Source organism: Thunnus maccoyii, chromosome 1 (genome assembly GCF_910596095.1).
Source record: "Thunnus maccoyii chromosome 1, fThuMac1.1, whole genome shotgun sequence".
NCBI lineage: Eukaryota > Metazoa > Chordata > Actinopteri > Scombriformes > Scombridae > Thunnus > Thunnus maccoyii.
In genome coordinates, this window is record NC_056533.1 from 14,675,848 (window position 1) to 14,690,897 (window position 15,050).

A 15,050-nucleotide genomic window follows, 5' to 3' on the forward strand; every position below is an offset into this window, starting at 1 on the left:
AGTCCCAGAGCCAGGGAGAGCAGCAAGTGAGCCAACTGTCAATCACAGCTGTCAATGAATGCCCACACGGCAGACATCAAAGCTACTATTTGTCTTTATATCTTATTGATGGAGCAATTATTTCCAAAAATGACCACCAGCACACTTATTAGAGGGCCCTCATTTAGCAATTGAGACCATAATGAGTCCTTGAAAAAATGTATTGACTCAATATTTCATGAGAGAAGTAGACGTTCATCCAAAACCTCTTTGCTGTAGTGGGAACTCTGCAGGAGAGGATGACAATGTGCAAAAAGTTACGTATTTCAGCTTTAAGCCTTAAATGGGAAGACTTGTGTTTCACCCAATAATATTGACTTTACTTTCTGGGTTTGAACATTGAAACTTCAAAGACAACTGAATAACATCAAATCTCAAAATATATTTTAAAATGAATGGAATAACAGATGATAGGGGGTACTACACTCTAGACTGTTTTACCAAACATGACTGTAAGACTCAACCATCTATACTTTACTGACTTCTCTCCTGTGGTAACGAGGCAGTGTGATATTATTCAAGGGACAAGTTATTACTGTTTATAGTTCTCTTAGTGCAGATAGTGCAATGCATTGGTTGGAAACAAATGTTGTGTAAAAGGGAATTACTGTGAGTGATGATCACACAACATGTGACCACTAATGGAAATTTTACAAGCCTGCTTGGTTTCTGGTCGGTATTTTTAGTGCATTCCTCAATAACCACAGTTTGAATAGGGCCTAATTGCACCATCCACTTACCCTCCCATAAAAATACAACCACAAAGTGGTCCCTAACTTCCTTCCACAATATTTTGACAAGGCTGTTCTTCTTTTCCCTGCACTGTTTCTGTTCTCCCGTTGAAACATCTGTGTCCTAAACAGCATACAGCTCCCCAGCTGAATACAGAAAGATTGAACAAAACCTGCTGCATTTCATGTTGAGCTGGATCCCAGGGGATCCCATACCTTCTCTTCACATTACACTTCTTACCAAATGTAAGAGCTAATATTACAGAAGGCACTGACTCAACAAATGCATCTTCATCTCCCCACACGCGTGTGTGTGTCTGCGTGGGGAGAAAGTCTGGGGGAATGTGTATGTTTTTTTAAATGGAAGTGCATTTAGACACAAGATCTGATGACAAGCGAGTGTTTGGCTTTGCTGTACTGTGTAAAGTAATAAAGTAAGTAAGTAAAAGAAAAACGCCCAGACAAAAAAAAGATGAGGGAGAGAAAAACATATCCAGACCAATCCATTGGGACCTGAATAGGGGAAAAAAAAGGAGCAGCGTCACACGAGTATTGAAGGAAGAGAAAAGGAGGAGGTGTGGAGGGAGAGCGAAGGAAGTCAGAGAAAGAGAGCGCAGGTGATGGTTTTAAGCTGCTGGTGTCACAGGCAGATAAAGGCTCCTCTGCCGCCTGGCTGTCATCTGCATCGCACACAATATCCCCTTTATTCGCAATATCACCTCTCTCTATTTTGCTTCATCTGCCTCCCCAGTGTAGCAAGTCCCAGTGTGATGCACTTTTTCTCTCCCCATCACACAGCTGCCAGCGATACTGTATATATCATTCCCTCTCATTCTCTTTCTTACTCACTCTCACTTGCAGGGAAAAAAAAAAAAAAAATCTCACTTACACATGCTCTCTTTTTTTTCCTCACACACATACCCGCTTCTTATTTACTGTATTCCTCACCAACTTGCACTGTTTTTCCTCTCTCCTTCCACCATTCTTGTCTCCTTACATACTTTTCTCATGCATTTTACCACAGGATCTTCTTATCTAACATTACTCTCAGCAGCATTATTGTAAGCTCATATGCTGCTTCCATCTCCACTGACTGTAATCTTTTGAGTGCAATACAGCATTCTGTTTTCATTCTATTGCCTGTTTCAAAAAAATTACACACACACGCACATACACAAACACACTGAAATACAGTATTTTTTTTTTCTCCCCCAAACCCACCTATCACATAATCTTGTCATTTGAATTCATCTAAACTTCAGTCTAATCTTAATATTCCTGAACTCTAATCCTATGAATAACTCCAGAATGCTTCCTTTCCAAAGCTAGAACAAACAAAACGTCCATAATTTGTAAAATTTTTATCCATCTTTTAATCCTTCAAGAGAAAGGATAAAAGCAGAGGATCACAGATGCACACTTCATGCTCACTTTCACTCCCTCCCTTGCTCTGACTCTCGCAAAGGTCCACACAAACACACACACACACACACACTCATGCATGCAAACTGGAGTCACTAAACCATGGAGAGACAGGGTTCGGTTCATTGCTCACCTTGGCTGGTTTGATCAATGGCAGTCTGCCTCCTCCAAATCCCTCCCACAAACAGAGCTGAATAAACAGACAGGGAGCGTTTACACAGGCCCTGATAATCCGCTAATCCATATAACCTGCTTTCTAACCAACACACACACAAGCAGGAGTGAATATGTACACCGATACTGTGTACACATCCAGGAACACAAGCAGGCAAGTGTGCATGAAAGCAGGAACACACACGTTTGCATGCACACACACCATATCGGTGACTTTTGCCCATTATCCTCTCCGACCTCCTCAACAGGACATGGTTGATAGTCTCGTTGAGGTTGATAACAGACAGAAGGGTTAATAGGGATTAATGGAATGTACACACACAGTTGCACACACGGACACACACACACACACAACACGAGTGAGAATAATGTTCCAGTTGATGAGTTTTCAGGCTTTCATGTATCTCTCAAATGTGAGTGTATGTTTGTGCATTTGATTAAGCGAGTGAAAATATCATGTAGCTGTCTGCCGAGTAGCGTTCCCACGGCTTGATGAGATAATTGAAGCGTGAAAAAGCCATATAGAGTTTGTCAAAACTCTTAATGGTCTGAGTTTTTAGCATCATGGACACCACGACTACAGCGCTCAGTGTCATTAACTTCCACTCTGTAGCGCAGAGACAGATTTTATCTCAAGGAGGAAAAATATAACTGCATTTATAATTTTAATCAGATATTCAGACAATTTAATGACCTTTCCAGTGAAATTAAGACCCGTCCTGTCTGTCTTACTCATGCACTCTCCCTTTATTTTTTTTGTCATTTAATTTGCTTTATGTAGACGTGCATTTCTACAGCTCAAGGACTCAGTGATTCAGTGCCTTGACTTATGTTTTAAAGCTACACTTTGATAAAATCCTGTTGGGCTGTCCATCATATGCTATTAATTGGATTTTTTTTTTTTTTTTTACAAACAACCCACATTTCGCTAGAACACGCATAGAGGCACAAACAACACTGAACTTTAGTTTTTTAGGCAATCAAGTTTAGAGAAGTTTGTTGTAACCTTTGCCGCAGTGATTTACAAGTGTACTTCAAGGTGTGTCAGTACACTGTGACATCACTGTTGGGTGTAGTTACAGGTGCAAAAGAGCACACGTATGACCATACCACTCAGTGATGCTAGGTGTTGAAGTATGATTTTTCAAATTTTTTGCCCATACAGTATTTTAAAATACTATCATAATCTATCTCTGTTTCTATCTCAACTTTCTTCCATTACTCTTTGACCTATTCTGTCCTTCAGTACACCTTGCTTTCACTGACAGCATCTTTGCCTCCCCTCCCCCGCTCTCTTTAGGTACGGTGGACGAAGACGGCAGGCAGCGCATCAGACAAGTTCCAGGAAACATCCATCTACAATGAGACACTGCGCATCGAGGGCATCCAGAGGGTGCAGGGGGGTCGCTACTACTGCAAGGCCGACAACGGGGTGGGGGTGGCTGCCATCAAGTCCATCCGCGTAGATGTGCAGTGTAAGTGGGCCGGGAGAAAGAGGAAAAACACTCCTTCCACTTCTAGACCACGGCTGACTATCACTACAGCTATTCCCACTGTTAGAGAAGACTGAGATGGGGAGAGATGGAAAGATTGGAGAAGGAAAGATGAAAGACAGATTGGGGGGATGATGAGATTTAAGGTGGGAATGGCTTCCAGGAGTATCTGATGACTTATGGTGGAGAGGATGAAAATCATGGTTGGTGGATTAGAGGGAGAGAGGATAGACCAAATATAATTGTATTGTGTTTGGGAAGGGTATAGATAAGAAGGTGCAACTCATTCAAAACTAATATCTCAATTCCAACGCATTATGTGTATAGAGGACTGTTGGTTCAATGTGTGGATAATGTAGTTGTCTACTCCACCAATGAGGTTAATTACAGATGAAAAGCTGTTTTGTCAGATACTCCTGGAAAAAAGTGAAGTCTGTGGGACCTATTGAGAGTTTTATAACAGTTAGTCCAGGTGGTACGGGCTCCCTAACCCACTGTTTCTCAACTAACCCATGTCCCTCTAATGAAATCTATGCTGTACCAAACAATTACACCAAAGAAAACCCACTTATGACAGGCTGGTTATCAGCTTTTTTTATCTGTATTGAGACATACTTTATGTTTCTTGCTGTTCAGCCCTTTTACATCCTCTGACTTGCCACTGCCTGCTACAATTGGTATGTAAATGACTAATCAGCTGATAATTAAGATATTACTTCTCCTTTCCAGACTTTGTTACATATCCATTTAACTGTTCCTGCAGTCCGGGGCTGTATAGTGGGTCTGTTATTATTGCTTGTAATAAGAAAAGCACAATATACTAGATTATGTTACAAAGGCCCTTTTATCTTGGATGGCAATAATTATCCAGCAGCAGTAATTTTCCAGAGTGACACTCTACAGTGAAGAGTTTTAACCTGCAACAATGTCAGCACATGGCACTGTGGTGGAGAGATAAACAACATTTTGAGAATCCACTGCAATCAAATTAAGAGCTACTTCTAATGACATTGGAGAAGGATTAACAAGACAAAAAAGTGAAGTGCACATCTGTTGTGCTCTGTAACGCCAGAACTGCTTCATCATTGTATTTGTGCTGCCACAGTAATTGATTACATAGCCTGAATATCTTGAAAAAAGAAATAGTTTTGGTGTCCTTGGTTCATGTTCCATTACCAATTCTTTTCAAAGATGCTTTCAGAATCTGTTCATGTATGCAGTCAAGGGTAGTGTTGTTTTTGTAAATTATTTATTGTGCTGCCCAACGTATGTTGTACCATTCATTCCAAAAACTCAAATGTCATCATGGGTGATATCATGAAAATATAGAAAATAGATTCATTCTACTGACAACCTGTGCAACACCTTCAGATTGGACCCACATTGCTAAACATGTGACAGTTGAGAAGCAGTGTTGTGTCGTAGGGGCCCCGTGCTGCTGCTTGTTTCACTGCCCCACTGTCCCTATGAGTCAGGGGCCAGGTCATGGCAACAGGCTGGTTCATATACAACTACATCCTGAAAACATCAATAGTATTATACAGTTTTATTTCATTCCCAGCACCCTAAAATCCTTGTCCATTCACTATATCCATTTATTGCCTACATGGTTCCTTCCTTGATTGATTCAATCATTTTAAGGGTCGATTTATAGACTAATAGAAAAAGGCAGATTTTCCAAGGGCCCTATAACACTAAACCTCCATTACTTGCCTTTACATTTGCCAAATTCCTCCCTTCCTCTACCCTGCTTTGTGCATGGTACAACACCATGGCCTTCCACCCCTCCTTTAGCATCAAATCTCTCTCCCAACCATACACACATCTACACACACACACACATAATCTCAGCATGCTTGTCCCTCTAGGATTTGTCACTTATCCACCACCCTGCCTCTTAATGGGGCTCTCCCTCCCTCCTTCTTCCTCCTCCCTTTCTGCTGATAGTGTTAGTTCTCCCCAGGCGCTAGCTTGGCCCCTGCTGGGGAGCTGGTAATTGCAGGGGGCCTGGGTAGTAAACAGGTTGTATTGTGATTGTAGTTGTGACAGGAGCTCTGTGAGGCTAACCAGCTCTGACGGCCAATGCTTGTTCAATTCCCCATCCCCCGTGCTGTGTTAGACCCGGCGGCGATCAGCCACGCTTCCTACACAGGGTGACTTTAGTGCTAGAACGATGTAACAATTAGTCCAGGCTACCAGGGAAAAAAGACAGAGAGAGAGAGAGGGAGGGATACATGAACGTGGAGGGAAGGATGGATGGGAGAGTAGAGAAAGAGGAGTCGAAAGCAGTGAGGCAGAAGTAGGGAAGGAACAAGCAGCAGAGTGATAAGGTAATGGTAAGCATCCCTGAAGATGTGGTTTTATGAGTATGGAAGACAAATTAAAAGAAAAACCAACATGAAGTGTCTTACTAACTTGTTGGCCCTCTATGAGCCTCCAGAACAGCTACAGCTTGGCTTAGACACTATAGATCTCCACTTGTTCCAAATCAGGTGTTCAATTGGGTTGATATCTGGTGACTGTGAAGGCCATAGTATATGATTCACATTTTCACATTTTATACACTATATTAAAGTTATAATCTCCAAGATCTCTGTTTGGTCTTCTTTGGCGGCACCATATGGTGATAAGCGGTAATTGCAGGTGTGTCTTTTGCACAGATAACGTCAATAAATTACTCTTATTGGCTTTTTACTCACGAAGCATTGGTTGCACTTACAGTAACGTAATGAGTGTAGTTGTCGTCAGCTCAAGTACTTCACCTGGTTCACTGTCCTCTGCTCTGCTGTGTGTGCAGCACACACACACAGAGCCCTCGCTGAAACACGAGTGGAGCGGAGAAGAGAGCATATAGCGCGACCATAAATGACAGCAATATGCAGCAGAGACTGATTATTTATGTGATTTACCTAATTTATGTGCACTCGTTGTATTTCAGCTTAGTGTGAGAGTCTCTACTGTGTTTTGCCGTCATTTATGGCTGCGCTACTTTATCTCCTCTCCTTTGCTCTGAGGAGCACTGAGGGGCGGGGCTCAGCTCACAGTGCTACACAGGAGAGACAGTTACTGTGCGTGCAATAAAAGCTTTGTGAGTAAAAAGACAATAAGAAAAAGCTTTTAAAAGATAAAGCTGCCTCACACACAAGCTTATGAAGAGCAAGTCTTTTACGTCAGCTCCGCTAATTTGAATGCATGGCGGGAAAGTCGCCACCGACACCTGGTTTGTCATAATCATAATATTGCAAATGCAAGGGCTCTCATCAGCGGACCACAGGCTCAATCACCAGGCGATAGATAGTGACTTAACAGACATTTATTTAAATGAAATCTTCAAAATTATAACTTTAAACCATTCAGTGACCCCTTGTGCCCTATATGGAAGCTAGAGCTAGACTGATAAAATGGTCAAGCAGATATATCGGCCAATATAAGTATTATACAGTATATGTCTGCCGATAAGAAGAAATTGTGTAGAATGTATAGAAATGCCAACAATATGTTTAAAGTCATTTAGCATTGGGAAGTTTATTTTTCAACTGCAAACCCAGCACATGATTTTTAAAAATAAAAACAAATTAAAGGAATTCCTATGAAAAATGTTTGTCTTGATCATATGAAAAATATTGAATTATTCAGTGAATTTAAGTATCTATTTTGGTATTGGCCTAAAAAACACACAACACAAAATTTATTCAGGTTTTTCCTTAAATTCTCATTTAATTAAGACCCCAATCCCTTACAATATGTATCTTGGTAGCTAAAAAACATCGTTCCATCAATGTCTTAAATAATTTTGTTTTCATGATTGACAGGTATCTGTCAGGCCTCAGTACTTAATCATGATTGCTGCTAGCTCAGTCAACCTCAGCTCCACCCAAGTTTCGTTCTCTTTTGAAATATGGCTTGTCCAGATTTAAACAACTGACAAGATGCCAGCTAGCAGTAAACACAAGCTCCAGGCTCCAAAAAGCCCTGTCAGAAACCAATGGGAGACATCAGAGATGATACGTCCATATTTTTATACAAAGATAGTACAGGGGAAACAGGAGAAATTCTGATTTTTATTTGGTACACAGTACAATATATGAAGCTCAAGCAGGAAAAGTGAGAAGAAAAGAAAATTAAAATGTTACCACTCATTTCCATGAACACAGCCACACAGAATGAGGGAAAATGAATACAGGTTGACCCTGATCCAATCTATTTTCTGCGCAGGTTATACTGTGGTGAACTAAAGAGTACTCAACCTTTCCAGGAAAATCTGAACAGCGTGTAAAGAAAAAAGCTGAAATATAAAAGAATAGTGATTGATTAGATTGTATTATTGAGGAAATAGTGATTGTCCGGCTCTAAAAAGGGAAGGATGGAGGGAGGAGGAAGAAGAATAAAACATATATAGGGAACGGCAGAGAGAAAAATGAAGAAAAATGGAATTTAGGAAGGGAAAAGAGAGAAAGAGGGAGAGAGAGATGCACATAATAAGGTAGATGCACTCATATGCTTTTCAATTTGGATGCATCCAACAGGCCAGTTATTGGACTGGAGGGCAGAACATGCTGTTACCTGCACAGGGTACAAACAAGAGCTTAAGCTCTCCCTCTGTTTCTCTCAATAACACATTCTCTTTCTTTTCCACGTCAGCTATTTTAAGTGAAATGACCAAACATCGCACTTTCTATTCACTCTCTACTCTTTATTTTCCCCTTCTCCTACTTCCGTCTCTCATTCCTCCTTCTTTCATGTTGTCCTCTCACCCTCCACATTTTCCCTCCGTCCTTCTTTCTTTTGCTTCCTGCCTTCCCCTCTGAACCACACACTAGTGCGTGATAAAACTCTGGTCTCTCTCTTCCCATGTGTGGCTCAACCAAACACAGCAATGTCTGACTTTGGGTTATCTACCCTGCACGCGGCTTTACCTCACCTTCATACAATCACAAGAAGGCATGCAAGTGCGCCCACCTTCACTCATTTATATGAAGCACGCACACATCATTTGCATTTACGACTTACATGCACATGTACACTGATGCATACTGTAACGCGTACACTTTCAAGCATGCATGTACATATATACTCAAGCATGTCCAAAAGCACTCACACAACAGAGGACATACACTCACTTCAAAGGGTAGTGTGAGAGAGCGAGAGGAACAGTAGGGGAGAATGAGGATGGGAGAGAGTGAATGACAGATGGAAACTGAAAAGAGAGCAGAAAATGAGTGGAGAGTTTCAAGATTGGAGAAAAGGCACATATTCAATATTCTGTTTTGAATAGCGTGCACATGAAGTAAAAGTCATTCGTATATTTCTGTAGTCGACACCCCGTCTCTCTCTCAGTCACTCATTCCCTTCCTTTTTTTCTTTTTGTCCTTTCTTCCCGCATCTGAACATTTCTTCCTTCTGTTTATTTGTGCCACAACTCGTGCACAGTGAGACCTTTCCTCCCTCATTTTCACATCCTTTACACTCTCCTCCTTTTATTTCTATACTCTGAGTCCAGCCTGTGAATCAGTTATTAATTCAGCATATATTTACTTATTAACCACAGGGCTATTTTGAATAAATCAGTTAGTACAGAATGGCTGATGCCTGCCAGCTTGTCTTCCTTTCTTTGATGAATCTTCTTGTAGAACCTTCAATCGACATATTAGAAAGTCTATGTACTTAATGAGCATATACAGGTGGAGCTGGATTCAGCATCAACCCTGTCAATCTTCCCTTTTCAATTCCACCAAAAGCGCATACAACAACCTTACTGTCAATCTTAGACTGGCATCACTAATGCGCTCAACTCAGCAACACCTCACCCACCCATCAGCCATTACTGAAAACATCCTTTTCCTTTAGACCTCCATCACACGGGGTCACCTGTATCAACCAGCTGACCACTGACCTGGCACCCTAACCACTGAGACAGTGGGACAGTGAGCAAGCGGGGTTTAACTTTAAGTAGCCTCTACTGATGGGATGGACTTGGTTCAGAAACCCGACCAGTGATACAAATATAGATCAGAAGAAATACTGTATGAGGAAAAAAAACAAAACAAAAAACCTCAGCTCAGCTTAGTTACAGTCATGTCCTCTCTGTGGATTCACTATTCTCTTCAGGACACAAGCAGGTAAGTGGAGAACTGTTAGGGGGGATACTGATGATGAAGATGATGATTATGATGATGATGATGATATTGATGCTGATTATGTTGATGATGGGAATGTTGATGGCAGTGGTGTGACAGTGAGGATGCTGATATTGATGTTGCAGTTTTCTTTTGTTGTTATATCTCTGTGAAAATGTTGTGAAAACGGACAGCAAAAACAGACCATTTCATCCACATCACAAATAATACCCCAAAACACCTCTCACTTGCCCTTAGTAGTATCTAGCCATGCAGATAGTTTCAGTTGAATGTCTAGGTTTCCTAACATCCTAAAGAATTCCTTCAGATTTATGTAGTTCCGATTAAATCTGATGTAGCTATTGTAGTGGTCACAGTGGCAATCAACAGTTCAACCAACAGTTATGTTCTTACTTCTCAGCTGGTACACCATTCTGTCAAAGTGTATCTAGGCAGCTGTCTATCATGATTTTCAGAATAGTTACAGAGTTAGAGAAATTGTTCACTGTGATAAGTAGAGAATGTAGGATTTCCATGATAACTATGGATAACACAAATCTAAGCACATACATATGTACATATACATACAGTATACCATATACATGACTGGCGATTTTCTATATTTCTCTTATTGACAACAAATCTCATATGCAGAGCCAAACCAACATTAATTGATCCTACTTGTAAGTATTATGTGTGTATCCAAAGCCTGATATATCTTATTCCTCTGTGCTGTTGACCTCTATTGTTGTCCAAAACCTTTAAAAAACACATCAGTGAGCGAGACCACTGGACTGGATGACATGTTCCTTTTAAAACACTGTAGTTTGTTTAAACAAGGCTCCAAAAACTAATAACAGTGATCACGTTTCCAGTCTCCAGAGAGTAGTTCTGTATAACGCAGATGCCACAGTGCATGCCCAGTTCCGTTTACAGTGCTACACAAGCTTGTTGTGCTACATATTGCAACCTCTTTACTTTTTACTTAAGTTCTTTGAGAAACTTACAATGTACATTGTAATAGAACATTCTGTAGGATAACAATGGAGGTCTACGGCACAGAGGAATAAGATATATAAGGCTTTGGATCTGCACCCAATACTTGTAAGTAGGATCAATTCATTGTTTGTTTGGCTCTGCACATGAGATTTATTGACAATAAGAAACACATAGAAAATTAATAGCCTCATCCTTTGAGGTGTTTTAGAACCAAATCCAGTTGAAAAAATAACCCCCCCTTTTCAGCTGATTTTACAGCTACACTCAAAGAAACTGTCTCTAACTGCCTGTGGCATTGTCAGTAATGACAGTATAAGTCAATGGACTATAAGACCATGAATCTCCGATTATACACAAGCCCTTTCACAGTTTTGGCAGTTATCGCCTTAACTGTTATCGGTGAAGGGAGTCAATAGAAGAATGTGTAATTTATTATTCCAGCACTGTGGTTTCAGAAATTGTCCCAGCGCAGTAATACAAGTGGTCTAGAATTGGTGTTTTTTAAAAATTGCATGCATGCACGAGTGCACACAAACACACAAAAACACACACACACACACACACACACACGTACTTTCACACCCATAAACAGCAGGCTAGGTGGCATTTAGTCTGTCCCTGTTGGCTAGAGTCTTCTGTCACAACTCAGGCTCTGTGCTTCAGGGTGACACTAGTCCTGGCTGGAGCATGAGGAATGGGCAATAGCACTGCTGCCACTGAGGGAACAAAGCACACACATACGCACACACACACATTCATGCTGCACACACATGCAAGCAAAGCAAGCAAACTATGGTATATGGAAACCTATAGGGGACTATATTAAAATGATAATGTAAACTTGAAAATGAAAATGTAATCCCACCATAGCATTATAATTTTCCACATATGTATGTGTTATTTGAGTAAAAACTAAAATGAAAATGCAATACTCCAATTTGCATTTTCATTTTCACATACTCATATGGACATTCTATGACCATATTAAAATGAAAATGGAAAAGCTGTTTGACATTTAATTTTCAAAGTCATGTACAGTAGATGGTGTAAAATCAAATTTGAAAATTAAAATGCAATATAAACAATGTAGTCTAATTTTCCATTTGTGCAAGCATGATTTAAAGGTACAGTGTGCAGACTTTAGTGGCATTTAGTGGAACGGACATGGCAGAAATGGAATATGATATTCATAACTATGTTTTAATTAGTGTATAATCATCTGAAAATAAAAATCATTTTGTTTTCGTTACCTTAGAATGATATATATCTACATAGGGATCCTCTTCCATGGAGCCCGCTATGTTGCACCACCATTTTCTACAGTAGCCCAGAATGGACAAACCAAACACTGGTTCTAGAGAGGGCCTTTTGCATTTTTCGTGAGTTTTATGACCATTGTCAATTTAAAAATTAAATGAATGCATGAATTAATTAAATTTTTGAACAATTTTCTAACAATTTGAAAATGAAAACGACATTTGACATTTCATTAACAAAGACTTAACCTTATTGCATTTTCATTTTAGTTTTTACTCAAATAACATACATATGTGGAAAATTATAATGCTATTGTGGAATTACATTTTCATTTTCAAGTTTACATCAAAATTTTAATATAGTCCCCTATAGGCTTCCACAGTAGTATATACAGGGAGCAAAAGGCAGAGGTGGTAACAGTTAGTTTAAAAGAAGCCATGACCTTTCAGTGGAATAGACGCTGAAACCACAGTGTGAATCACTAGACCACTGCCCTACTCTCTTAGCCACTCACCTTTGCAAACTTTATTCCATTTGCTCATCATCTCACTCACATCCCTCTCCATGTGTCTCTCCCTTCTTAACTTTTTTTGTTTATCTTGTTCTCCGTGGCACTCTATGCCCTTCTCTCTGTGTGTGTGTTACTTGTTATTACTCCTGGTTGCTCTTTCAATATATATTTCTGTTTGTGCATGCTTCTTTCATGATTTCATTAGTTTGTTTGTGCTTCTTCCATCACTCAGCCTCGTCTCCATAGGGTATGTTTCTCCTACTTTTTTCGTTAGTTTCATCCCCTGTCCACTTTTCTTATTCTCTCTCTCTCTGTCTGAAGGAGCGGTCATCGTTTCCATGCTGGGCTGTTATTGAAGAGATGCATTTTGATGTATAGTTTATATGGATGTTCATTTTTGATTTCTTTATTCTTACTGTCTTCTATGATTTGAACATGTCTGCAGCACATACAGTAGCTAGAACAAGTACATTAGAGATGTACCTGATCAGGTCAAATCTGTAATCTGGAAAAAAATGAAAATGAAATGAAAAAGAAACATGTTCTGCTGATATTCCCATACAGTCAAAATACATTTTTTATGCAACTGTGTGCAATGTGTGTTTCAGCACTATATAGTATACTTTCCACTTTCCTCTTTCTCACAGATCAAATCGTGTGCATTTGGTGCTGCTGGACAAACCTTTTCTAGTTTATCAGAGTAATTTTCAGAAAGCATTCTTTTTGGCCCCATTTACAAAAAAAGAAATAGATCCCAGAGAGTACAGCTTGTAATAGGATCTTCTCATGGCGTGTCATGTCATGGCAGCAAAGGCACAGGTGTAACTAATAACATTAATGCAGCCATTATTAGTTCCATGTGTTCGACAGATGAAAATGTCTGCCACAAGAAACGTTTATTACAGTACACAATGAAACCACAAGTCATAAAAAATGCATATCTTCACTCTTTTGTGTGAGTTAAAGTGCAGTGACACTTGCCTTAAGCAGTCCCCTGTTTTTTTCTGGCTGCTCTGCTCTGCCATGACACCATGTTCTTTTATGCCACTCGCAGAGTAACTGTGCGTATCGGCTGTGTGCGTGTACGTTTGTGTGTGTGTGACAATATCGTGACAGTAAAACTGACATAAAAATTCCTCTTATTCCAGATCATACAGGAAACAGGATAACCAAGCCAGGCCATTCTTATTATTTTTAGCTCTCAGGTGATGCTTTGGTGGCAAAAATTGTGAAACTGGTGCTTGATTTATTGATTTACATCAGATTTACGTCATTCCCTTAGCATGGTGTTTGACGTCATGTCTCCTGAAAGAAAACATTGGACTTGTCTGAAGTCCTTGTTTTGTAGAGCCTCAGACTGTGAAACGATTTTTGCCCTCTTATCAAATGCATTTGAAAAGAGAGATCACTTTTGCATTTCTGTACAACACCCCACCACCCTCAAGTCTCCAGAACCTGGAAATCCAATGTGTACACACACGCTGCTACACACAATGAGTAGGAGAGGGCTGCTGGTATGTTATCAAATTTGCAAAGATTTCTTTCTCCTCATTTTTTTCCTGGTATTAACTGCAGTATTTGAACTATACTGAGTTTTGTCGATCAAGTATAAAAATACCCAATTGTTATAATTACAATAACATTCTGCATTTAGTTAACTCAAGAAGATACATCTTGCTCATCATGAATGGATGGTTATATTGAATAGATGGAAGCTTTGTATATGCTTCATGGTTTCTCTTTCATGGACAAGGAAAAGTCATGGTGCGGCAGATTGACAGCGCTCTGACTCACTGAGTATGGAGCAGGCACCAAAGGTAGTGGAGGTGGTGGTTAACTGCCTTTTAGCATAAGGGATTGCCACCCTTTGCCACTGCAGTTTAAAGGGAAGTGGCATGGAGCTCTACAGTCATTGCCGGAAAATGACGTACCGGTACCTTTATGCTACATGTACTCTCTCACCCTCACAACAAAAACAGGTTTCTGTATATACTGTCTTTTGACATATACAATACAGATACAATATGCCAGCAAATTAGCACTCACAAATACATGTTGACAGGCACAGATACACCTTACAAGGTTTAAATACACAGACACAGTGATTGCAAGGTGACATTTTCATTTAACGCTGAATTTGGGAGGCTTATGAACAAGTCAAATTGTCACTTTAATGTTTCACTTTTCATTAATGCACACAGGTTGAGAACATGCTGTTTCCTCTTAACATGAGTTGACATACATTTGTATATGTTACACGCATACAGGAATACATGCAGGCACTCACACTCCTGAAAAAGAACACAGT

At 40.0% G+C, this 15,050-nt stretch overlaps 1 protein-coding gene across 1 annotated transcript in view; it reads left to right on the top strand.

Annotated features, from left to right (window-relative positions):
- Positions 1–15,050, top strand: part of LOC121893956 (MAM domain-containing glycosylphosphatidylinositol anchor protein 1) — a 188,789-nt gene that overhangs the window by 70,561 nt on the left and 103,178 nt on the right. The window contains exon 4 of the mRNA XM_042406220.1: positions 3,667–3,841. Within this exon, the coding sequence (XP_042262154.1) occupies positions 3,667–3,841 (175 nt within the window). The remainder of the gene's footprint in view (positions 1–3,666; positions 3,842–15,050) is intronic.